The sequence below is a fragment of the Dermacentor albipictus genome, chromosome 7 (genome assembly GCF_038994185.2).
Source record: "Dermacentor albipictus isolate Rhodes 1998 colony chromosome 7, USDA_Dalb.pri_finalv2, whole genome shotgun sequence".
Taxonomy (NCBI): domain Eukaryota; kingdom Metazoa; phylum Arthropoda; class Arachnida; order Ixodida; family Ixodidae; genus Dermacentor; species Dermacentor albipictus.
In genome coordinates, this window is record NC_091827.1 from 62,036,711 (window position 1) to 62,063,141 (window position 26,431).

At 45.6% G+C, this 26,431-nt stretch overlaps 3 protein-coding genes across 8 annotated transcripts in view; 2 read left to right on the forward strand and 1 right to left on the reverse strand.

Annotated features, from left to right (window-relative positions):
• The window catches only part of Snap25 (Synaptosomal-associated protein 25kDa), a 413,499-nt gene that overhangs the window by 47,696 nt on the left and 339,372 nt on the right, over nt 1-26,431 (forward strand). The window lies entirely within an intron of this gene.
• LOC135904739 (uncharacterized) lies at nt 392-12,089 on the forward strand. The gene is made up of 6 exons (XM_065435690.1): nt 392-721; nt 786-908; nt 1,544-1,639; nt 3,310-3,369; nt 4,225-4,296; nt 5,169-12,089. Exons 1-6 carry the CDS (start codon nt 454-456, stop codon nt 6,242-6,244), a joined length of 1,695 nt encoding a protein of 564 aa, XP_065291762.1. The 5' UTR covers nt 392-453; the 3' UTR covers nt 6,245-12,089.
• LOC135904740 (uncharacterized) lies at nt 19,185-22,546 on the reverse strand. Its single transcript, XM_065435691.1, has 3 exons — nt 22,167-22,546; nt 21,097-21,209; nt 19,185-20,746 (listed from the first exon to the last, which is right to left on the reverse strand). Exons 1-3 carry the CDS (start codon nt 22,490-22,492, stop codon nt 19,617-19,619), a joined length of 1,569 nt encoding a protein of 522 aa, XP_065291763.1. The 5' UTR covers nt 22,493-22,546; the 3' UTR covers nt 19,185-19,616.

Below are 26,431 nucleotides of genomic sequence, written 5' to 3' on the forward strand. Positions count from 1 at the left end.
CTTGCCGATTTCATTTTTTGTTTCACGCACGGTCGTCGAGAATGCCACGCGCCGTATGTATGTCAAAGGAAGATGCAGTACTTCTGAAGTAGTGCCATGCGCTGCGAGATCCGTTTCTCTCTGTGCCGGTCTGTTTTTCATTGGTGCTTTTTTGGTTTGTCATTGTTTTCGAGTCGAAACGAGAACACTTTCGTCTGCTATCTCGGCAGCAGACGACGACGCTGCCCATTCGGCCGTGAGCCGAAGAGCGCGGGTTATTGCGGGTCCCGCGCGGCTCCGAGGTCGACTCTCTCTGCAAGCGCAGAAACGTCCTCCCGTGTCTCGTGTGCGTTGAGAGTCGCGAAGCGCACCAGCTGCGCGTGTCGTGAAAGTAATCTTGACAATGGACGGTTTGCAAAAATACTGCTGCGCATGCGTGAACACGGCTGTCACTAGCGCCCTCTACATGGTTAGATGCGAAAAGCAGACGAACATCCAGCTCTGTGGAGGTGCGAATGTGTTCGCGCTCTTTTTGTGACCATGCCGGCTAGTTGTGTCGCTTATGGGTGCTCAAATTGCTTCAGTGGCAAAGGGAGCATCAGTTTATTTCGCTTTCCGTCTGAGAAGACGTATCCGGCGAGGAGAGCAGCATGGGTACGAGCCGTAAGGCGAGTAAACCTCGATGGCTCAGCTTGGCAACCGAGCGAGTACTCCAGAATCTGCGGAGCTCATTTTGTTACAGGTAGGTTGAGCGTTCTGTTTACACGAGGTATTTTGACAATATAGCTAACTTCATCTCACCACAGGCCGCCCGTCGAACTTCAGCAAGCACCCCGACTATGTGCCCAGCGTGTTCACCTACGCACGGTCTGTCGGCGCAGGGGCAGTGCGGAGGCATAGACGTTGGCTGAACAGACAGGACACAGAATGTGAGTCACCGAATATACTTCAACGCTAGTACACTGAAGCGATTGTCGATGCGTAAAAAACAATGTCGCCTTCAAGCGATGTGCTTAATGATTGATAAATTGGCCGCTGTAGAAAGCCGGGCAATCTTCGCTCGTTCTCGCGTGCGGTATGTAACCGATACGCATTTCGTTTCTCGTCTCCATTGTCGTTTGTTGCTCGAACCAGCGCGTTCGTCCCACGAATACGACTGCGTGTACATGTTGGTTAGCTATTTTGCTTCTTTTTGTCATAACTGTACATCAGTTCACTGGTCTCGCGCAGTTTGCGCGCCCCTGTGATCTTTCTGCCAACATTTCACAGTAAGGACCTGCTGCGTTCTGTGACTGGGATTATATAGTGCACAAAGTTCCTGAGACGCAAGGAGCTTCTTATTTCTGCAGTGTGTGTAAAGTAGAAGCCATGTTTCTGCGGCGTTTTATGCGCAGTGAATATCAACTCCAGTGGCGGCGATTACAGAAATAATGCACTTATCTTTTTAGCGAAGAATGCATGGCATTTAGTGCGAGGGCGTGAGGTAAATGTTTTCATGCTTGCGGCACCGCATGCGATATTTCATGTGACATCTTTACTGCCTTTTTTTAAATATCTATGGCAGGTGCTACCAGCTGCACATCCAGTAAAGAAATCATCAAGTCTGATTCTGCAGCTGCACAGTGCCCTCAAACAACTCCTTCCAGCTCAAATGAGAATGGTAAGTGCTTGCCAACATTACTTGTTTCAACAAATGTTTACAAACCTGCTCTGCTAGGTCTTTCTATCTAAGTGTACACAATGGTATAATTTTTAAAAAATGTTTTAGCAAAGAATGTAAATATCTTGAACAGGAAAGTAGTAGTGCTGGTCAGGTGGTGGATTAAAATTTCTTTTTTTGCTTGACGATTGGCAAAGATCCAAGCACTGTAAAACATTTCTGTGTCTTTAGTGGCTCAATACACTGGATTGTGGGAAAGTAAATAGTTACATTTACCCTCCAGTCATCTGTTCAATAAAATCTGTTGCCAGCAGTAATAGTTAGGCCATACGAGCAAAAACAATTGCTCAAGCACCACACAAAATTTTGTGGGGATAGAAACTAAAAAAAGGAAAATTTCGTTAAGTTAATCTCTAAAGGACCTCTCACCAGTTTTTGGCCATTGCAAATGGACAAGCATAGCACATAGAACACGCAGTGGCAATCATGTCAGCATAGTGCCATGCAACTGCGCAGAGTGAAAATATTTGAAATTTCTAATGGAAGCCCACGCACCCTGCTTCTCGAGGGAGCGACAGTGATAGAGTTAAGGTCCCATGCACAAATGCCTAATAGGGCACACTGACTACAGCATAATTGATTATGGCACATGACTTAGGTCAATTTACCCACTGCAGAATGACGGGTGCCAGTGGGAGTGCGCCATGCAGCAAAGAGAGGAACAGAAAGAAAAAGGAAGTGGTACTAGCCACGTAAATGTAGCACGGTCTCTTGGCTCCGGTTTGGGAGAAGGCAGAGAAGAGCACTTGCGAACTCTAGTTGAGGCAGTAGGAGAAAGCACCTATGCTGGCAGTGAAGCATGCCTTTTGGCAGCATGGCAACATGCTCCTCTTAAAATGAACCGGTTCCAAAAATGTTTGCTGTAAAACACTCCCAGGAGGTGCCCCAAGTACAAACCTAATTTGCAGTGATGCCTAGGGCTCTGTTAACAGGATTCCATTTTTAAGAAAGTGTGCAGGCACTTGCTCGTAACAGACTACTTCTGTTACTTTTGACTCATAAAATGTCTGTTTGATTTGCCTGCACTATTGTGAACCAGTTCATAGTGGGGGCACGAGGAGTTCAGAAATTTTTCAGCTCACTTTAAGTGGTGCGGGCATGACTTGTTGCTTGAAACAAATGCCGAGGTGCAGACACGGTGCTGGCGTTTTTCTGCCTAGAATGCATCAACCGTCTTGCTTTGAGAGGTCCCGAAATGCAGGTATGGTCAGCCTCTGAAGTATGAATACTCTGCATTGCATAAACGCAGCAGACATTCATACGAAGGGTTTCAGTGACTGCGCTGCTGCTTCACACGTGCACGTCTGCACAAAGTTGGCAGTCAGTAGGCAAAGTTACAGCAATATCATGAACCAGTCCTGCACCATTTGAAATGAAAGGCATGGCTTAGAGGGTGCCATTGCTGCACCACCTGAACAAATGGCAGGCTCAGCACCTTTTGAACTGGTTCAGGTGGTGCAGGCAAATTGAACAGAAATAAAAATTAGCTCTGTTATGTGCAGTCATACAGGCAAAGTGTTGCTTCTTTCCTTGGTTCCTGATATATGAAGCTGAGGCTCATCAACCAAGAGCCACCTGTTTATTTTAACTGAAGTATATTGAACTTGCAGAGGAGATTGTCACATCCGCAAACATCGAGGAGGCACCACAGTTGGAGGCTCTGTCAAATGGTAAATATCACTATGCATTTTTTCGTGCACTTGTGACAAGTTTCTCTCCACCAAGTTACAATGCGCACATGCTCACATTCCCAAGGGCATCTTGAAGAACCACTGCTCTTTCATAAGTTTGCAATGGATGGTTTAATGATTGAACTACCATTCTTAAAGGTATTGTAATGCAGTAATGACAGCAGAATTGCCTCTATTTTTGTTTGTAGCTGTAGAAAAGTTGTGGAATATGTGGTAGTTATAATTAACGAATAATGTATATAATATTTAGTCTCTGGTGTTTAGGAGGTTATTGCTAAAACATTTTCCTTCGATAATCACATAGATTACACGGTGCAGAAGCTATCTTGCACAATGGGTTGTATGCACCACCATTGCTCTTCCTTTCCTGTGTCTATAAATGTTCCACTCTTGCCACACTGTTCTTTTCACATTACATTACCGAGCGAGTATTTGTAAAGACAACTGTGGTCTTGTGCTTACATCAGCACCCTGCATAGGGTGTAATGCGCTACCATTGCCCTTGCTTTCCTGTCTCTATAAATGTTCCACTCTTACCACACGGTGTTTTTCACATTACATTACGGAGCTAGTATTTGTAAAGACAGTTACACCACTGTGGTCTCGTGCGTACATCAGCACCTTGCATAGGATGTCAACTGGTATGCAAATGTTGCATTCTGCTGTACGTCACCGGGAGCACGGACTTCCTCAAGCCATTCATCATAATGACTTTTTTCTGTGCTCCTGGCATCATATAGGGAGGTTAAACTATTTTAATTTAGTTGCAAGGCTGGCCAATAAGAATATGTTCACTTCCCGAGATGCAACTTTGTTCATGTGTCATTCTTGCAGAGGAACTTGCTTCACCCTCCGACTCATCTGGTTCATCTCAAGAAACACCATTTGTGGATGCTTCATGTAATGGTAAATATTGTTAGCATGTGCACTTTGAAGGCAGTTATTTATATTAACTGCCACTTCACGGTCATGCCCTTCTAGAAATGGAATATCAGCATATGCTTGGACTTAGTGGGAAGGCAACAGTAATATTTACTTAGATTTTTTCGAACCTGCTGCACACTATGGACTTCGGCATGTGTTCAGATTTCTCCTCATGCTTGACTGAAATGCTGAACTTCCCACAGCGCTTTCCTTAGGGGGAAACTACAGAAAAAAATTACGGCAATCTAGATTGAAATAATAGGCTTTTGAATAACAAATTCATCATTCATAGCTAGAATAGAGGTTTCATAAGTAAGAAAATGACAAAAATTGGAGTGGCACCACTCCTTGTGACGTATGTTGCCTCTTGTGTAATGTCTGCATTGGCCGATTCACAGAGAGCGTCACAGAGGGAGGTCATGTGGAATTTTTGTCCTTTGTGGTGTGGACGGTTCAAATTGAAGAGCAGCAGCGGGACCTTCCATGACAAAGTTCTGTGCAATACTGTCAAGCGAAAAGCAATGATACACAATGGAAAAATCTGTTGATGTAGCTCAACCTAACATTTTCCTTTAGTGTCCCTTTAAGAGTAGGTGGGAAAATCACCTTATTCACAACAGTTAAATCTTTCTCCTATTATTTTACAGACCGCATAATCTTGCTGGTGGAGCATATATTCTAAAAAATTTTTTTTTTGTAGGCAATGCTAGTCAATGCTGCATGTTAACAGTGTTGGGTGCAACTTGCACTTGCCAAGCTTGTGTAGGAAAAATGAAAATGTGCTTGATTTGTCAATATTTCTAGTACTGACCAGTCATGAAATATGATCTAATATGTTTTCACCACTATTACAGATTCGGAACAACAATTGGAAAACGAACATTGGAAATCAATTGCTCAAAACATGGAAAAACGCCTTGGAATTTTGCACCAAACTGTTGCAGCATTAGAGAAGAAGAATGCGTCCCTCGAGCAAAAGCTTGAAGAAGCTCGCTCGCAGCTGCTAACACTGAGTGTAATTGAAGCATCACCAAAAGCATGCATGTATTACACAGGCCTTCCCACCTATGACGTTTTTCAGTCATTGTTTGAATACCTGGAGCCACGTGCAAGTAACATGTCTTACTGGGGATGGACAAAGAAGACTTCCTGCGAAGCACGTGGTCGACCTAAAGAAAGTGGCCTTGTGACTGAATTCTTCATGGTTCTGGTGCGCCTCAGGACTGGTATGCCGGGAAAAGAAATTGCCCGCAACTTCGCAATGTCGGAAAGCCAAGTGAGCCGGACATTTGCTACTTGGATCAACTTCCTTGAGCGTGAGCTCACGGCCATCACCTCAATTCCATCACGAGATCAAATTAGGCCTTATGTTCCGAGATGCTTCCGCTTCTTTGAGAACACGAGGCTTATTTTGGATGCAACAGAAGTTAGAATTCAGCGTCCTTCGTCAATAGGGGCACAGCGCCAGACCTTTTCCTCATACAAGCACTTCAATACATACAAAGTGCTTGTTGGCTGTACCCCTGATGGCTACATAGCATTTGTGTCTCGCCTCTGGGGTGGATCTGTATCGGACAAGACAATCCTTGGAAGTTGTGGGCTTTTAGATTGTTTGGAAGTAGGGGATGCCATTATGGTCGATAAAGGCTTTACTTTCCCCTACTTACCTGCTGGTGTGACAGTGTACCGTCCCCCATTCCGAGAACGCCATGAAACACAAATGCCTGCGCAGGATGTGGAGCAAACACGCCGTATTGCCGCTGCAAGGGTGCATATTGAGCGAGCAATAGCCCGCATAAAAGCTTTTCACATTTTGGATAAGCCATTTCCTATCTGCATGATTGACATAGCAGAGCAGGTATTCAAAGTGTGCAGTTACCTAAGCAACTTCCGAAACCTGCTAATTAAAGATGATGAAGAAATCAATTGAGCAATTTGTGTTGTGACAGAATGACGTCAAGGCCACACCCCCTCTTCGTACCTAGATAAACAGCGCACATTTTGGGAATAAAGCCGTTCTTATTCCTGCTATCTGAGTAGCGTCTGTATGCATGCTACAAGTGGCAACAAAGATGGGATCCGAAGCCTAGGCCGAGATTGCGCAGTACAAGAAGAATGGCGAAGTTTTTGGATTTTTAGCCTTTCGTCAATGATGGCGAAAAAGATTTCATGTCTTATGTTGAAAGATTTGACCACTACTGGAAAGTGACCCAAAACAAAGATGACAGCCTGAAGAAATCTGCCTTTATAACGGCCATTGGTAAACGCCCCTACAAAACGCTGAAGGACCTGTTGTTACCAGCGAAGCCAGAAGACAAATTATTCGATGAAATCGTTGCTGTCCTGAAAGAACACTACTCTCTGGGAAGCAAAGTTATCGCCGAAAGGTTAGTTTAATCCCCGCTACCAGATGGAACGCAAGACAATATGCACCTTTGCAGTGGAACTACGCCATGTGGCAGCAAGATGTGACTTTGGGCCGTTCCTGGACGATGCTCTTCGAGACAGGTTCATGGCTGGCCTCAGCTGCGCTTCAATTCAAGCCAGCTTTCTGAAGAAAAAGGAGCTAAGCTTCGAAACTGCATGACCTAGCTAGAAGCGCGGAACTGGCTGTGAAAGAATCCAAAGGCTTCCGCCCAACCTCTGACAAGACTTTTCTCGATGAAGGCATACACGTCATTCAGAAGGGTCAGCAAAGACAAAAGGCAAGGACTTCGGTGGGTCTTGCAGCCGGTAATTTGTTACCGATGTGCGAAGCAACACGATGCTGGAGACTGTCCATATTGAAAGGCAAGGTGTCGACACCAGTGGTCGTTGTCCCCAAGGCAGACAAGAAGGTGAGGCTGTGTGGAGACTTCAAAATTACCTTAAATCCTTGCATAATGACGGAGCATTATCCATTACCCTTAGTAGAAGACATCTTTGCAGTAATTGCGGAGGGTAAGGTCTTTACGGTCTTAGACCTGACCACTGCGTATCAACAAATAGAAGTGCACCCCGACTCTCAAAAGCTGTTGACGCTTAACACGCACATCGGCTTATTTCAGTGCCTCCGCATGCCATATGGAAATTCCAGTGCCCCAGCCATATTCCAGTCTGTGATGGATCAAGTATTAGAAGACGTGAAGGGCGTTGCCTGCTATCTCGATAATGTCCTCATCACTGGAGTGTTCGAAAGGGACTGTTTCGAACGCATTGAAGCCGTCCTTACTCAGTTTCGGGAGCACGGCGTTCGGCTCAAGCAAGAAAAATACAAATTCTTCAAAGACTCTGTCACCTATCTGGGGCATATTAGTGCAAGTGTAATTAAGTCGTGCACGGAAATGGTTGAAGCTGTTAGGAATGCGCCAGCTCCAAGGAATGAATCGGAACTAAGAGCGTACCTTGGCATGCTATCTTTTTGCTCCAAGTTCATCCCCAACATGTCCACACAGCTGAAACCCCTATATCAATTACTGAAGGGAACTCGGCAGTGGCAGTGACCCAAAGACGCAGAAAAGTGCTTCCAGAGGAGCGTGCGTTGGTCGACGAGTGACAGTGTCCTAACCTTCATCTTGAGAAGTCCGTAGGCCTTGTAGCAGACATGTCTGCATACGGAGTGGGGGCGGTACTTTTCCACGAAATCAAAGGAAATGAAAAACCGATAGCGTACGGTTCGCGAAGCCTCAGTAAAGCAGAGACTGGGTACTCCCAAATAGGAAAAGAAGTGCTTGCCGTGGTGTTCGCTATCAAACGATTTCATAAATATATTGACGCAGTGCTTTCACGATTCCCAGCCGCTTGTGTCACTCATTCAGTTGGTCATTCGCCAAGAACTTGCCAATGTAGGTCTTCCGTCCATCTGCTCCGCCAGCCGTCCTGACTTTGCTTCGTCTGCTGCCACTGCCCCTGTTCACCAGAGCCAATACAGTCCATATCCGAGCTATCGATCGCCATAGGCCTTGTAGCAGACGTGTCTGCATACGGAGTGGGGGCGGTACTCTTCCACGAAATCAAAGGAAATGAAAAACCAATAGCGTACGGTTCGCGAAGCCTCAGTAAAGCAGAGACTGGGTACTCCCAAATAGGAAAAGAAGTGCTTGCCGTGGTGTTCGCTATCAAACGATTTCATAAATACATTGACGCAGTGCTTTGACGATTCCCGGCCGCTTGTGTCACTCATTCAGTTGGTCATTCGCCAAGAACTTGCCAATGTAGGTCTTCCGTCCATCTGCTCCGCCAGCCGTCCTGACTTTGCTTCGTCTGCTGCCACTGCGCCTGTTCACCGGAGCCAATACGGTCCATATCCGAGCTATCGCAACCCGGCCGAATGGCGCACCCATGACGATAGACCGATCTGCTTTTACTGTGGACGTGTGGGCCACATCTCTCGCCACTGTTGAAGTTCCTGGCCAGCCCACTCTCGACCAAGCTTTCCCGCCTACCGCCGCCCGCCACTGAATCCTCGCCCGCCATCCCTCCCCGCCGAGGTTGAAGACGCACCTGACAACGCTCGAGCCACCGCGACCAGCCGATCGCCACATAGTCGCCGCTCCCGTTCGCCCCAGCTGCGTCGCTCTCCATCCCCAGCTTACCGTCGCCGCTCTCCGACGGGAAACTAACTGGGGCAGCTCCTGGAGGTGACACTGCTCTAGAACACCGGCCTGAAATTCCTCTGCTGACCCTGCCTACTAATCGGAACCTTCTGGACGTGGATGGTTTGCCCGTTACAGCACTCATCAACACTGGAGCGCAAATTTCCATCATGAGTGCGGAGCTTCGAACGCGCTTGAAAAAGGTACTTACTCCTGCTCCGACTCGACTGCTCCAGGTCACCGATGGTGGAACTCCGGCTGTGCTTGGAATGTGTACTGCTCGTGTCAGTGTCGCCGGTTGCCACACGTCCGTTTTGTTTAGTGTGCTTGAACGTTGCCCTCACAATGTGATCCTCGGACTCGACGTTTTGTCCGCCCATTCTGCTCTGATTGACTGTTCCGCCGTTGTTATACAACTTGACTTACCCCTACCTGTTCCCCTTGACCTTCCTGCTCAAGCTCCAGCTCAGCTTTGTTCCACAGATTTTATACGCCTGCCATCTCTTGCAGCAACCTTCATCCGTTTTAGCCAGCCCACCTGTACCTGATGGAGACTATGTCCTTACTCCCGCGACGTCAGTCCTGCTTTCTCACAATGTCTCCTTCCCACACACCATCGTTTCTGTTGCGGACAATCAGACATGTCTTCCGATCCTAAATTTCGGACAGTGCCCGCAAGTAGTTCCTCGAGGCATATCTCTTGCCACGTTGCCACCAACGCACGAGTGCCACATTTCTGCCCTATCTGTTGCGCCGTCTTCGACCACTGCTCATTCTGCGCCTTCTGCATCAGCCCCAACCGAGGACTTTACAAAGATGATTGCACCGGATCTCTCCACCCAAGAAGCCGCACAGCTCCGTGGCCTCCTCGAGTCCTACTCCGACATTTTTGATCTGAACGGTCGCCCTTTGCGTCAAACTACGGTCGTGACGCACCGGATAAATACCAGCGATACAGCACCTGTTCGCAGACGCCCATACCGGGTGTCGCCCTCTGAACGACAAGTTATCCAGAGCGAGGTTGACAAGATGCTTGCCAAAGGGATTATTGAACACTCTTCCAGTCCGTGGGCGTCCCCTGTTGTTCTCGTCAAAAAGAAGGATAACAGCTGGCGATTCTGCGTTGACTATCGTCATCTAAACACGATCACCAAGAAAGATGTATATCCACTTCCCCGCATTGACGATGCTCTGGATTGTCTCCACGGTGCCACTTATTTTTCATCTATAGACCTTCGCTCTGGATATTGGCAAATTGCTGTAGATGAAATGGACCGTGAAAAGACCGCGTTCGTCACACCAGACGGCCTATATCAGTCCTGATAGATGCTTATTCCAAATGGGCAGAAGTTGTCTGCATGAAAACAACTACAGCGGAAGAAACTGTGCAAGAGCTGCAAAGAATATTTGCCAGTTTCGGTCTACCGCAAATGGTCGTCACAGACAATGGACCACAGTTCACGTCTGCTCAGTTCTCAACATTCCTTGCCTCTAAGGCCATACACCACCTCACTTCTCCGCCCTATCATCCTGCTTCGAATGGGGCGGCGGAACTACTTGTGCAAACCATCAAGAAAAGCCTACTAAAGCAAATTGGAGAACATAAAAAGCGTGGCAAGTCTATGCAGCATTGCGTCGATCAGTTTTGGTTCCTGTACAGGAACACGCCCTGCGCATCAACAGGGATTACACCAGCTCAGTTGTTTTTGACATAGGCCCCAAGAACACGTCTTAGCCTCCTGCACCCGGAGCTGATTAACCAGTTGAAGACTGAATCGCGTCAGCCCACTTTTGCCCGCTCAAGGTCAACATGGCGCGAGTTCACAGCAGGTGGCGAGGTGCGAGTGAAAGGAACTCGTCCGGGCGACCCTCTTTGGTTAGCAGGCAGCATCACGCACCGTATTAGTGCTGTCACGTATACAGCGAGGGTGAATAATGAAGAACGTTTTGTGCATGCCAACCATATTGTTTCAGCTAAGCGCCCGGATTACCAGCCAGCCAGAAGCTCGTATTCAGTCCTACAACTTACAGGACTGCTCGATCAAGCAGACCCCATGGCGGCCCGAGAAATGGCAGCCCTTCCAGACCGTCCATAGGGCGACGATCAGACACTGCAAGACCAATCTTCGCATGAGCCCCCAGCGTCGAGGCGCCTTGAAGATTACCAAGTGATATATCATGTCTGATGAAAGCACATGCGCTATCTACACGCACGATTGCCACGTGCATGTACCTGCCCCTCACTGTTACTAACCCTTTCCACCTTTGACTATAGATAATGACACAGAATAAAGGAGGTGTGATTTGTTTCTTGACAACCCAGCTGTCCAGTCTGTTCGTTGCACACGCAAATGAAACAGGCGATATCCGGCCCCGAGAGCTCGGAGCAGGTTCCAGTGCGGTCTACTCCTGAAATCTTAAGGTGCAGTACATGAACACACAAGCAACCAGAAAGATGGGGTTACAAATAAAAAGAAAATTAAAGCTGGCAGATTTAAGACTAGATTTAAGAGAAGGCTTTAGCTCAGCCCAGCTGTAGTGGCTGAGTGTATATGGTGTTGCACTGCTGGGCACAATGTCACAAGATTAAATCCCAGCTGCAGTGGCCACGTTTCAACTGGGGTGAAATGCAAAAAATGCTCGTGTACCATTCGTTTGATAAATGTTAAATAACCCCAAGTGGTCAAAATTATTCTGCAGTCCCCCACCACAAGCATGCCTCATAATTCCACTAAAACCCCAGAATTTAGGCTTTTTTTTACCTCGAGATGAACATTGATGCTGCCTATGGAAATGCATGCAAAACACAGACGTGCCTTCATGAAAAAACTTAAGCCGATTACTACGAAAAGTGTTGCATTGGACAAAAATTCTAGCAAGTGCAGGGAGCAGAATTTAAATTGTGGGCCCATATTCTTTTCAGAAAGTTCAACAATGCAATGCTTTCAACTGCAAGTGCAAACAGAATGTTAATGCTGGTGATAATTTATACATGGCCCTGCTTCAGGTTGATAGCAAATACTCCAAGCCAACACATGTGCGTTCCCCGATGAAGTGATACCCGATTGAATTTATCGTGACAGTGGTTGTGCGAGCAGTCTCTTGAGAATATTGTTTTCACTTGCTCTCAGATATCAGTTATTGTGAACATGCAAGCAGCCTCTGCACTTTGTCTCCAATCTGTTGTACACGACTGTTGTTCCATATGCTACTCGTCATTGGAAATAAACTTCTAATGTCTAAACACAGCGGCTGGTAATTGTGTGTTATCCTGAAATTGTTGCACTGTATCTAACTGTGCGAGACTATCAATGCCCATGTGTACTCAGGTTTGTGACGGGAGCTGACTCGCATATATTCAGTGAGCCTAACATTGTATTCCAGAATGAGTTCTCAGTGGCAATAAGCATATCTCTAGCAATAAATGTCGAGCACTAATGCAGGAATAAGTTCCTTATACAGGCGCAGAAGCCTGACTACATTCTACAAATGCATACCATAAATGCCTCTGGTAAACAGTAGCCCTTAAAGACCAAATGACAGAACCTTACACAGGAAAATGCACCACTCTGCAGGAAAGCAGGTTTGCATAAATGACCGGAGTAACAGGCAATGCACTTTCTTTATTACAAACACGAAACTGGCTCCCATGAATAGAAAACCAGATAAATACAAGATGCAATGTAGATCTAACAAAGATTACAGTAAAAGGAGTCTTCAACATGTCTGAACATTAGTAGTAGGCCAATATCAAATTCTTCGAATAATCGTATTGAGCATAAAATAATCAAATATGGATGCATGTTTGTATAGCAGGAGTACTCGCACCATGCTTCTATGTTGACTATGTTAAGTACAAATTGCCTTGGAAACATTGGTGCTCGTAGCTTAAAAATAAAACTCCTACTACACTGACATAATACAAGCAAAAATCACAGATTGTCATGTAGGCTACTGCGACAAAACCTAAAACAAGTATTGCATTATTTACTTTGTTTCTGCATTGCTGCAAAAAATTTTTCAGAACAGCAGCAACACAAACAGAAGGTTTGGTTAATTTTCAAATACTTGAACACGAATAGTTCGCATGAAATAGTCGTATTCCACAGCCCACCTCTTCGGTACATATTCCTGCCAAGTGGTACAAAAGCGAATCACCATGCCTTGCGAGTGAAAGTGCACTACTCTGCAGGCAGGCAGCATTGCATAGATGACCAGATGAAGAGGAAGTGAACACACAAAGCCGTTAGTATCGCCAGAGTCCTTCCATGTTTTTCTGGTCACGAAACTCCGCCGTCACGCTATGGGAGAGGTTCATATACTGCCCAAAGGTGCCGCGACGCAGCGCCACTGTGCCACAGAAGGCATCGTTCGCGTACCGAGACGCGTGCATGTGCTGCGCAATTTTTCGAGTGCTGGGCTGTTTAGTTGAAGTGGCGTGGAGGGACAACGATGCTTAACACGTGTTGCAAGTAACAGCTGAAGAAGTAGAATGGTGGTATCTCTAACAAGCCATTTAAAAAAAATTGCTGTATTTGTGATGCGGCTGCTTGTGTTGGTTTGAGAATTGTTTTGCCATGTGTTATGAAATGCTTTATACTTTCTTGTTGATAGAAACAATCGATTATGCATTCTGTATTTATTGCCATTCGTTTGCTCGTGTTTGTTTCCTGCCCCCCAATGCATATCTCTCACGTTTGATGTTATTTCTTTACGCTTATTTATATCAGTGTCATGCTTCTAACAAACTTCTTGCATTGTGAATGGTGGACCATTCGTGACCGGACGCCTCTGTGCTGTCTGTATTTCTGTCCGCTTATTTTAATGATAAATGAATGATCATGCTTGCATGTTGTTTTTGCACCAACACGTTCTATTTCTTTTCTTAATCGAATTATAAAGTTTTTAACATATTGTAAATAGTTGCGCATTAAGAACCAAAATACTTAGTCTCGCCGTTTCTGTGTCGAAACCACGAGCAGCGTGAATAAGTGCTGGGCTTACTGACGCTTCTAAACGACTGTTTGCTAAGGCGATTGCCTAATTACAATAGAGCTAGTTTAAACTGCGCAGGTGCTAACATTTTACGTTCGCCTCAATCCATTGCTAAAAGCCCCATCGAACACAATTAGTAGCGAAGTTTGTCTTGCATTCTCATTCAGAAATGGCATCACTTTGCAGAGAAATCTTAAGCGCATGGAGCAGCTCAATTTCCTTTTCTTTGTCATTACGTATTCAACGGTAGCAGCCCTTTGCAATACCAATTTCATGCTTTTGATCTCCTTACAAGATACTGCCCACAGTCAGAGTCCTTCTCTGCCACAGTTAAACAGAAAGTGAACAGCTGTGCTCGGCGAACAATCTCGCACTATGCGCAACGGGGAGGTTGCGCTTACTTACTGGTGAGCGGCGGTGCAACAGCCCATATGTTTGCATCTGGTGAAAAGTGGGACCACTGGTGCTTTGTTGCGAATGCGCGGAGTTTAATCTCAGGCAAATATTAAAAAGCGGAGACCGCCAAAGTGCTGAGGCGAATGGCGTTGATGTAGAAATGTGAACCGAGACCAGCCGGCCGTGTACAGCGGATGCATTTCGACGGGGGCGAAAGGCAAAACACCAGTTTATTTAAATTCAGGTGCATTTTAAAGACATTTAGAAGCAAAGTTTGTTTTGCATTACTCCTACCTAAATCTCAATCAGAAATGGCATCGCTTTGCAGACCTTTAGGTGCATTTAAAGACATTTAGTAGCGAAGTTTGTCTTGCATTCATCGTATACCTAAATCTCATTCAGACGTTTATTTTCGTTTATTGAAATTTAGGTGCACTTTAAAGGATCCCAGGTGGTCAAAATTAATCCTGAGTCCCCCACTACGGCATGCCTCATACTCGTATAGTGGTTTTGGCTCTTAAAATCCCAGATTTTCTATTTATTTATTTTTTATCTGAGACCGCAGCAAGCTTCATGTTATGAGCGGCTTTTTTTTTTTCATCCCAGGCGCTCATATCATGGCAGAAGACGCGCTCAGGCAGTAATTTAAGCATATTCAATGTTAAAAATAGTTACGTGAAACTAGAGCGATGGTTGAGGAAGTTGAGAAAGCTAGAATACCGAGACTGCCCCACACACAACCACAGCGGTAGCGGCGTTCGCATGCCCTCTCATGCACGGTTGCGCCTCTAGCGGCGGGCGCTGGCTCTATATGAAACTGAGGCGGCAGTTTCGTGACCAGAAAAAAATGGAAGGACTCTGGTATCGCTAAATTGACACAAATACACACCAAGACTAGAAGCATAAAATAATAGAACTATCTATAGGTAGCTTACTACGACACAGCAGCGTGCAAGGGGTGATTGTTATGAATAAACTGAACAGGACTGTCAAGGTCTACGGTAAAAAGTAAAAATCATTGCACAACAGTGAAAGGCATCATAACCACACGCACACATTGGTGTAGCCACGACAGTGCTTACTTTAAAGGGGTGCAAAACATGCCCGACAGTACTGCGAGTCAGTCCCTCACGCAAGTAGTCGAACAGGAGAATCGCGGTGTTTTGCAAGTGAAAGTGCACTACTCTGCAGGCAGGCAGCATTGCATAGATGACCAGATGAAGAGGAAGTGAACACACAAAGCCATTAGTATCGCTAAATTGACACAAATACACACCAAGACTAGAAGCATAAAATAATAGAACAACTATCTATAGGTAGCTTACTACGACACAGCAGCGTGCAAGGGGTGATTGTTATGAATAAACTGAACAGGACTGTCAAGGTCTACGGTAAAAAGTAAAAATAATCATTGCACAACAGTGAAAGGCATCATAACCACACGCACACATTGGTGTAGCCACGACAGTGCTTACTTTAAAGGGGTGCAAAACATGCCCGACAGTACTGCGAGTCAGTCCCTCACGCAAGTAGTCGAACAGGAGAATCGCGGTGTTTTGCAAGTGAAAGTGCACTACTCTGCAGGCAGGCAGCATTGCATAGATGACCAGATGAAGAGGAAGTGAACACACAAAGCCATTAGTATCGCTAAATTGACACAAATACACACCAAGACTAGAAGCATAAAATAATAGAACTATCTATAGGTAGCTTACTACGACACAGCAGCGTGCAAGGGGTGATTGTTATGAATAAACTGAACAGGACTGTCAAGGTCTACGGTAAAAAGTAAAAATAATCATTGCACAACAGTGAAAGGCATCATAACCACACGCACACATTGGTGTAGCCACGACAGTGCTTACTTTAAAGGGGTGCAAAACATGCCCGACAGTACTGCGAGTCAGTCCCTCACGCAAGTAGTCGAACAGGAGAATCGCGGTGTTTTGCAAGTGAAAGTGCACTACTCTGCAGGCAGGCAGCATTGCATAGATGACCAGATGAAGAGGAAGTGAACACACAAAGCCATTAGTATCGCTAAATTGACACAAATACACACCAAGACTAGAAGCATAAAATAATAGAACTATCTATAGGTAGCTTACTACGACACAGCAGCATGCAAGGGGTGATTGTTATGAATAAACTGAACAGGACTGTCAAGGTCTACGGTAAAAAGTAAAAATAATCATTGCACAACAGTGAAAGGCATCATAACCACACGCACACATTGGTGTAGCCACGACAGTGCTTACTTTAAAGGGGTGCAAAACATGCCCGACAGTACTGCGAGTCAGTCCCTCACGCAAGTAGTCGAACAGGAGAATCGCGGTGTTTTGCAAGTGAAAGTGCACTACTCTGCAGGCAGGCAGCATTGCATAGATGACCAGATGAAGAGGAAGTGAACACACAAAGCCATTAGTATAGCTAAATTGACACAAATACACACCAAGACTAGAAGCATAAAATAATAGAACAACTATCTATAGGTAGCTTACTACGACACAGCAGCGTGCAAGGGGTGATTGTTATGAATAAACTGAACAGGACTGTCAAGGTCTACGGTAAAAAGTAAAAATAATCATTGCACAACAGTGAAAGGCATCATAACCACACGCACACATTGGTGTAGCCACGACAGTGCTTACTTTAAAGGGGTGCAAAACATGCCCGACAGTACTGCGAGTCAGTCCCTCACGCAAGTAGTCGAACAGGAGAATCGCGGTGTTTTGCAAGTGAAAGTGCACTACTCTGCAGGCAGGCAGCATTGCATAGATGACCAGATGAAGAGGAAGTGAACACACAAAGCCATTAGTATCGCTAAATTGACACAAATACACACCAAGACTAGAAGCATAAAATAATAGAACTATCTATAGGTAGCTTACTACGACACAGCAGCGTGCAAGGGGTGATTGTTATGAATAAACTGAACAGGACTGTCAAGGTCTACGGTAAAAAGTAAAAATAATCATTGCACAACAGTGAAAGGCATCATAACCACACGCACACATTGGTGTAGCCACGACAGTGCTTACTTTAAAGGGGTGCAAAACATGCCCGACAGTACTGCGAGTCAGTCCCTCACGCAAGTAGTCGAACAGGAGAATCGCGGTGTTTTGCAAGTGAAAGTGCACTACTCTGCAGGCAGGCAGCATTGCATAGATGACCAGATGAAGAGGAAGTGAACACACAAAGCCATTAGTATAGCTAAATTGACACAAATACACACCAAGACTAGAAGCATAAAATAATAGAACAACTATCTATAGGTAGCTTACTACGACACAGCAGCGTGCAAGGGGTGATTGTTATGAATAAACTGAACAGGACTGTCAAGGTCTACGGTAAAAAGTAAAAATAATCATTGCACAACAGTGAAAGGCATCATAACCACACGCACACATTGGTGTAGCCACGACAGTGCTTACTTTAAAGGGGTGCAAAACATGCCCGACAGTACTGCGAGTCAGTCCCTCACGCAAGTAGTCGAACAGGAGAATCGCGGTGTTTTGCAAGTGAAAGTGCACTACTCTGCAGGCAGGCAGCATTGCATAGATGACCAGATGAAGAGGAAGTGAACACACAAAGCCATTAGTATAGCTAAATTGACACAAATACACACCAAGACTAGAAGCATAAAATAATAGAACAACTATTTATAGGTAGCATACTATGACACAGCAGTGTGCAAGGGGTGATTGTTATGAAGAAATGAAAGGACAGTATTGCAATTTCAAGAGTTGCTCTTAAGAAGCAAAGGTAAAGGAACAGTTACACATATTGCACATTATAGTTAAAAGACGACGGCATGTTAAGAAGTACCAGTAGTGGGCACACTTCATTCATGTACAGAGGATATATTGCACACTTATAGTAAATATTGCACAACAGAGGAACACACTAAATCATAATGTTACATTAGATTAAATGACATGTAGCCATACCTTTTCATTCATATGCGAAGCACTTTTTGGTCATGAATGCAAACAGTGAGAGAAGTCGCTCTAGCCTTTTTAGAGTTGCCTGCTATGTATGAAATAATGTGTGCACATTCAAAGCAATAAATAACTCTCGAATTAACATTTGAGATTACTTAGGCACATTTGCAACCTTCAGATGCAATGCTGCGGCACTGCTGTCATGTTGATGTGGTGGCATGCTACACAACCACCTGCCCCGCATACATTCCTTCCACCATGTTCCATTTGAATGCCATTGGCATAGCGCAAAAAAAAGGTGAATAGGCACAGAAAAACATAACACATGCAGCACTAACTTTCAACAATAGATTTATTTCCAAGAGGAGCAGTACATATGTCGTCCACTGCGTGCGTCGCTGGGCACATGCTCCGGAAATGTCAGCAAACGAAAAAAGCACAAAACATGAGACTAGAGCAGGCTTGTGGTAAGCTATTATGACATGAGCAACAATACTAATTGTTTTGTTGATAATACTATGAAAGGTTTGCTGATGCATGCGTCAGCACACATGGCTATGTATTATCAACAAAACATTTAGAACTTTGGCGCACATGATAATAGCCTACCATGAGCCTGCTGTTGTCGTGCATGTTTTGTATTTTTTGCATTTGCTGACATTTCCGGAGTACGACATATGTTCTGCTCATCTTGGAAATAAATCTATTGTTCAAAGTTAGCGCTGCATGTGTTATGTTTTTCTGCGCCTCTTATCCCCATCTTTTTTGCGCTATGCCAATGGCATTCAATATGATGCATGAACAAGCCAAACGTGCAACTTTATTCCCCTATGTCCTCCCCCCAAGAAGTTAAGCTAAACTATTTACATATCTGCCGTGGTTGCTTAGTGGCTACTGGCTATAGTTTTGGGCTGCTAAGCACATGGTCACGGTATCTAATCCCGACCACAGTGGCCGCATTTCGATGGGAGCAAAATGTGAAAACACCCAATAATAATAATAATATATGGGGTTTTACGTGCCAAAACCACTTTCTGATTATGAGGCACGCCGTAGTGGGGGACTCCGGAAATTTTGACCACCAGGGGTTCTTTAACGTGCACCTAAATCTAAGTACACGGGTGTTTTCGCATTTCGCCCCCATCGAAATGCGGCCGCCGTGGCCGGGATTCGATCCCGCGACCTCGTGCTCAGCAGCCTAACACCATAGCCACTGAGCAACCACGGCGGGTGTGAAAACACCCATGTAATTAGATTTAGGTGCACATTAACAAACCCCAGGTGGACCAAATTTCTGGTGTCTCGCACTACGGTGTGCGTCATAATGAGATTGTGGTTTTTGCACGTAAAACCCCATAATTTCAAACTACCACACATCCTGGCACTACAGCTTCATTCACTTCAGCCTCCGTAATGTCACTGCAAGACCATTTCCAGGCTTGCAAACATAAAAACCTTGTTGCAATTTCTTGTATGAAACATACTGTCCATTTAAATAAAGGGTGCCTAGTCGTTTCACACGCTTTGTTATTAATTCTGGCACAAGTGCCCACTTAGCAAAATGCAGCAGGGCTGGCAGCATTTCATTTTCCCAAAATTTACTGTTAAAATATATCCGCTGTATGTGAATGCAGTTTGGCTCACCAGCTTGTTCATTTTCTGTCCAAATTACAAAGTCACACCATGCATGGCCAGTGATGGCCATTTGCCCTTGAACTTGAAAGTAGTATGGGTGATCTTTTTTGAGTACTACTTCATTATCTTCCTCAAGGACACAGCAAAACTTTCTGTCCTTACTTGCCTCTTCAACTGTAAGTCCCTTCTTCGAGAAGGGACACTTAACTTCCAAGAGACCTTCTTCTCCATCTAAAACAATAATTCTGTCAGGTGAAGCTGCCAGAAAAGGATATTGCGGATGAATGTGCAGCCCAGTTTCATGGCTTTGCACATTTGTGCCTCTCATTTGCTGGAGCTGCACATACAAATCCACAGCATCCTTTTCGTGCTTCCTTCCATAGGCTATTGCCTCTGACATTGCTTTACCACTTGGATAGAATACTGTCCTTAGCAAGCCTTCAGGCTTGACACAACGGCAAAACCGTTTAAACATGGATGCAGTGAGGCGACCAGTGCGTGCAGCATGCCACAGTTTGTTATCTGCCTGTCCTAAAGTCTGAAGGCGTAAAGCTTCACGCTCGGCACCATCTAAGGCTGGCAGAGATTGCAGATGAGCATTTATTACGCCCTGTACATGCGTGTCTGACAGGTTATCTTCATCTGCAATCTTAGGCTTTGCTGTGTCCATTTCTCTCTTAGGAGCGCATTCTGCTGTGCCGAGGTAGCGCACTACCTGCAGAGTAGGCAAACGAGTGCGTAGCTTTTTTCCCAGAGCAGCCGCATCGCCACATGGCAGCAAGTTGCTGGTGGGGCTATAATCCCTCCTTCGTTTCGTGCGAGCCGGTTGATTTACTAAGTGTCGCTGGAAGGGAATTTCTTTCAGGGGCACCCTTGGAGCTGGCTTCTTGGCTGGAATAAAACAGATGCAGTATATTACCAATGTAACTTTATGTACTCATTTCTATTATATGTGCTCAGTATTGTGTTGTGTCTCTGCAGGAAGGTACCTTGTAATTTCAGTGAGTTCAGCTGTCAGCATGGTGCATTATGAAACACGAGTTCAAGAAATGGTGCGTTTTAACTGCAACACGACTTCACTGTTTGCCCTGTTGTAGTGCCCAGTGAAATAAATTGTTTTTTTTTAGGCTGGAGAGCACGAGTGATTTGCAACACCCAGGTCTAAGCATACACTCAATGTTGAAGCGAGTTCAAACTACAAAACACCATGCTTGTTTGGAATAAAACAATACATTGCACACCTTCTGAAGGCACAATCCATCTGCAGGGTACGTCGGTGCAGGTAGTCTTGTCAGCTGCCTTCTCCGCAACTGCGAGCAACGCCGCAGCCACATGCTGGCAGGTTTCACTCAGGCTGCAAGCCAAACATAGATGAATATATGTGATAATGATAAAAGATACAGGCAAAGATATGACGTCTGATGTAAAGCATAAATACTATGATCACAAACACATATACAGGTATGGCCATTTCGTGTTGCGTTGAATACTTGGAGTGCATGCATTTGGAAGCCCTCTACAAATAGGTGCAAAGGTGGCATGCAACAGATGTCTGCCAAGGGTGCTCATGACACCTGCCACGCAGAGATGCCACGACGGCACACAAGCTGCGCTACCTCGCTGCTCTTGGTACAAACTCTCAACGTCCTACTTGCTGCTTGTTTCTATCTGCAAGCTTCGGGACACCCTTAAATGCAACCGCGTTTGCCGGAAAAGTGATAAACTCAATACAGACGAACACCGACACAGCGTGCGACTGCGCACTGGTGTCGCTCGCGTTATTTCGCGATCATCACACTACCGGACGAAATCAATCTGCCTGTCCAAGCGTTCACATTTGCGTATTTGCCCTCCGTACAGAACTGTCAATATTCTAAAATATATGGCACACTTTTTAAGCGTACGCCTGTAGCAGATGCGTACACGTCCCAAAACCTACACGATTCTCGAAGCCGGCTACTCGCGGGGCAAGATGACCTACCGTACTCGTGTGGGCTGCGGCTGCTTCGACAGCTCGTTCAACGCTGTGCAAGAGCTTGCAGATCGACAAAGAACAGCACAGCACGCGGATGAACGAATCAATTTTAATACAGAGCTTTAGATTAGGGGACGCAAGCCACACCGAAGCGTTGGGGAAGGCAAACTCTATTGTTGGCCTTTCGTGCTTTTTGGTGCTCGCTTTGGGTTCTTTTATACAGCCGGAGGTTAGCGTCTCCGATAGGTTTCGTGCGGCTTACATCCCCTAATATTCAAGTCTGTAATGCCCCCCATGTCTTGCACAACAAACCGATATAGAAACAAGTGTGCTCACCCGGCGGCACATTGACAGTGGGCTCCAACGACGTTGCCTGTTGCTTTGTCAAACCACGCGGAAACTACGTAAAATCCACTCTTCATCGACGGAAGACACATCGCTCTCATCAGACCGATAGTGGTATCGCCAGTGTCTAAATTCACTCTGATATTCTTGACATATTTTTCTTCTTTCAGTGCCCAGCCTCGATGCGCCTGACGAACGGTCGAAGTTTTTGAGTTTAGATAGTGCCACACACAGTCAGTTTGGATGTTACACTTGGTCAAGTCGGAAGTCCATGCAGCGTCCGAAAACTGGCACGGAAAGACGTCGTCTTCAATCATTTTTTTACAGCAGCCGCTGGATGAAAGATCGCACGGAAAGTCGCTGTCGCATGGGCGCAAGCCTACAACCGAAACACGTTGTCTAACCATCCACCCTCGCACCCAGAGCGCTGAAGCTTCGTTTGTTGTACGATAGACGGCGCTCACTATTTTGCAAACCGTCCATTGGGGGACTGTCACGAGGAGCTCGGAGCCGTTGACTTTCTGCAACTCTCCCCTCCTCCCCCCCCCACCCCTCCTCCTCCGCGTTGTTTCGTTATCAAACTTTGTAACTTTATTTATAGTCACCAAAGCTGTCATGCGCTATGACTACTCTGCTTGGCATGGAAACGATTTTAGCATGACGGATTGTAACGTAGCCTTAAATAAATAAATAAATAAATAAATAAATAAATAAATAATGCAATAAAGAAATATGAGCTATAGTTTCTTTTGGTCACACTTCTTCGATAGCGTTTACATGGTCTTCACCGAGAGATGGAGCCTGGTGCGCCAGGATGTAGCGACGTACTCGTAAAATCGATCGACGGGGTCCGGTGAGGCGCCTTAGCGAATTCTCGCACCAGCCGCACGTGAGGTGATAGAAATCGGAAATGCCTGACGGTATAGCTAGCTGTAGTCGTGCATTTCTTTTTTTAATATTGAGAGGCGGCACTGAATTCAAAGCACGTTGGAAACTTAGCCTGGGCGACCGAGTATACTCTAAACTTTATTTCGCGAGGAGATGCAGGCGTAACTGCGCGAAGCGGACGCGCATGCGATCGCATCCGTGTGCATACTGCGCATATGCGTTGCTTATGCCTGTGATGGATCTTCCGCTGGGCCGCAGTGGCCGTAATTACGTCCTGCTGCGGATTATACGAGATCACACTTTCGGTTCTCATGGGCCCCCACTGTTCCTGAGGCATTGTTTAGACGTACTGATTAGTTTACACCGCCGTCGCTCGACGTAAAAGCTTATTCAACATACAGCGTAGCGTATATCGTGTGTCCCAGCTAACGTTAGCCAGTTTGTTCAACCATATATATATATATATATATATATATATATATATATATAATATAAACAATTCCATGGTGCATGTTACATTTGTTAAAACCTATAAACGATGTTCGGTCGCCATATCTATGACACCGTATGTGTTAACACCTACCTTAACACCTACGTTGTTAAGCTTTTGTGTTGCGCCGTGTTCTTTTAATACTTGTTTCTTTTTTTTTTCGTTGAACAGCTTGGCTGACGTTAGCTGGGACACCCTACATAAACACCAACGACTACCGCCACTATATATCATCGGCGCCCGCCACCAACACCCGCCACACCGTCGTAATCGATTGGTGTGCAGATGAGGGAATGTGCGTGCGTGCGTGCGTGCGCGCGCGCGCGCGTGTGTGTGTGTGCGTGCGTGTGTGCGTGCGCGTGCGTGTGTGCGTGTGTGTGTGTGTCGTGCAGGTACACACATCGTGCGCGGCGCGCCTCATTTCGAGGCGACATCGCCTGCCTGCCTGTCCGCAGTGACGTCCCTCGCGCTGAACTCTCGCACGCAGACGACACGTGCGCCGCGAGAGCGGCAGCTGCGCGGACCGAGTGCATTTTTTCTTTTTCCCTTCTTGTTGCACGTGCTACATATCTCTATACGCAGTGTCTATACTCGCAGCGCGCGTCGCCTGTGCATTTCTCTTCGCAGCGCTCGAAACAGTCGGCTCCGGTTGTCCCTCGCGCTCGTGGTCTAGTTCTGACCGCTCGGGGGACTCGTTCAGCGCGGTGCACGAGTGTTTTCTTTTTCTTACTTTTTTTTTCGTCTTATTTTGCATTCCGCAGCCGCTTTATAATTACGCCTCTCGTGCCTGCGAATCGAACTCGAGAATGTCAGGCATAATCGGCTGGCGCAAATCAATCAATGGATCGATCAATCAGTCAGTCTATTGACCTTATTTTACGGGCCCAGAAACAACCGTAGGTCGGAATTCTGGCGCACCGTGAAAAAGAAAAAAGGTAGGAAGGTGAAGCAACTATATTTACGCCAAGGATTATGGGATAAAAAGAGGTGCACATGAGCAACAACCCTGAAGTAACACAAAATGGAGACATGTGGTACTGACATAAATAAATAAATAAATAAATAAATAAATAAATAAATAAATAAATAAATAAATAAATAATAATAATAATAATAATAATAATAATAATAATATAAACAGGTAATTGGAGATCTCCAGAAGGAGCCTTTCTCACTTTGCATTGGAATTAAATATTCGCTGGGGATGACGTTGTCGGTGTCTTCATTACGATGACGTTTTAAAATGTGCGGTTGTTATGCGCCCACTTCTGGCCGTTTAGGTTTCCCTTTCCGAGGGATGAAGCCGGAGAAATGTGGGGGGAGGCGATGCTTATTGTAGAAACAGGGCGGTAGGCATGAGGCATTACGTTTTGGCTATAGATATAGTCACCACTTAGGAACCTTAAAAGCCTAATTCCCCTAATTGGGAGATCAGTTAAAGAGATTGGCGATGCTTGTGCGCTCCAGTTCTCTTACGAACCAATACAGGCGTCGTTTTGAGACGAACAAACAACTGCGCACACGTGAAAGCGGGCACAAAGGCAGACAAAACAGCCCAGCACTAAATTACAATATATATATATATATATATATATATATATATATATATATATATATATATATATATATATATATATATATATAACGGGCAACGCGTATCCCAAAAAACAATACGCTATCAACGTCTGAAGCTTGATCTAAGATACTGCAGGGCTTTATTCTGTAGTGTAACAAAGGTCGAGCTGATACACTGTGCGTTTAGTCTGTGAGTGACTTGTTTTTTGTTCTCTGCAGATTCCACCATACTTCCTATGTTTTTGTACGCTATATATATATATATATATAAATATATATATATATATATATATATATATATATATATATATATATATATATATATATATATATATAAAACATGTCTGGCGAAGCAGGCAGGGCGCTTTTGTTCTGCGCACTCTTAGTAATCATTCTGGTGGCTCCTTGTTTCCCCTCTTCGCGCGGTGTCTCCATCATTCCGCGAAGAACCGTGCATTGTGTGTGTGTTCCGGGGCGCTTCCATTGTGAGGCGCGGCGGCGGACCGTTTCGCTTCGCCCCCCCCCCAAGTCTCGTCGCTTGGCTCTTATTGAACGGCGAGCTCGTTTGCGGGCCTCGCCCGGACCATTGTGCGCGCGCCCGCGCTGCATCGGTGGTTGTCTTTCTGCGAGGACGAAATAAAGAAAAAAGTGGGTCCACGCGCAAGGGCATTGTCGCAGAGGGTGCCGTGGTCACGTGGCCGCTTTAAATGCGAATAGCGTTCTGGGCATTGTAAGGCCGGCTTCTTACCGCGGGTATTTAACCTAACCGAAAATGTGGGCGGATCCCGGAGGTAGTGCATTATATAAAAAAAAAGTGGGCCGTGAACCCGCGCGTATGTGCCACTGGATACGCGCGGACTTCTAGGCGGCGTCGCTAGATGGGGCAGTGTGCCTATAGAGGGAAGCGAGAGAGAGAAGCCCGGCTCCTGTATAGGTACATCATACGTGGCGCGTTGCGGCTTCGATGCTTGGATAGTCATCGTAGGTAAGTTCTGCCCGAATTTTTCTAAGCTTCTCCCTCTGTATAAGAAGGAGCTTAGACAACTAGTGCCCTACGAGTACTCTGTGTATCGCCTACATATAGGACACTGTCTGTAGTGTACTATAGCGCTAGACAGCGTCCATAGACATGACGCTGCATCCAATGTCGATGTACTAGATTTTTCAGCGCTTCTAGATGACAGCCATTTCATTTTTTCTTACCGGGAACGGCCGTAACGGGCTGAACGAACGGCCACAATAGCGCTCAGCCTGCTCTTATGTCGCTTCTTTGCCACCAATGTTGGCTAGCTACCGGCTGTCA

Coding starts and splice junctions, on each gene's coding strand:
- LOC135904739 (XM_065435690.1), top strand. CDS start 454: ATGCGAAAAGCAGACGAACATCCAGCTCTGTGGAGGTGCGAATGTGTT. Junction 1,640..3,309: donor TTCCAGCTCAAATGAGAATG/GTAAGTGCTTGC, acceptor TTGAACTTGCAG/AGGAGATTGTCACATCCGCA. Junction 4,297..5,168: donor TGTGGATGCTTCATGTAATG/GTAAATATTGTT, acceptor CCACTATTACAG/ATTCGGAACAACAATTGGAA.
- LOC135904740 (XM_065435691.1), bottom strand. CDS start 22,492: ATGATTGAAGACGACGTCTTTCCGTGCCAGTTTTCGGACGCTGCATGG. Junction 21,210..22,166: donor CACTGTCAATGTGCCGCCGG/GTGAGCACACTT, acceptor TTTGGCTTGCAG/CCTGAGTGAAACCTGCCAGC. Junction 20,747..21,096: donor ATGGATTGTGCCTTCAGAAG/GTGTGCAATGTA, acceptor GTTTTATTCCAG/CCAAGAAGCCAGCTCCAAGG.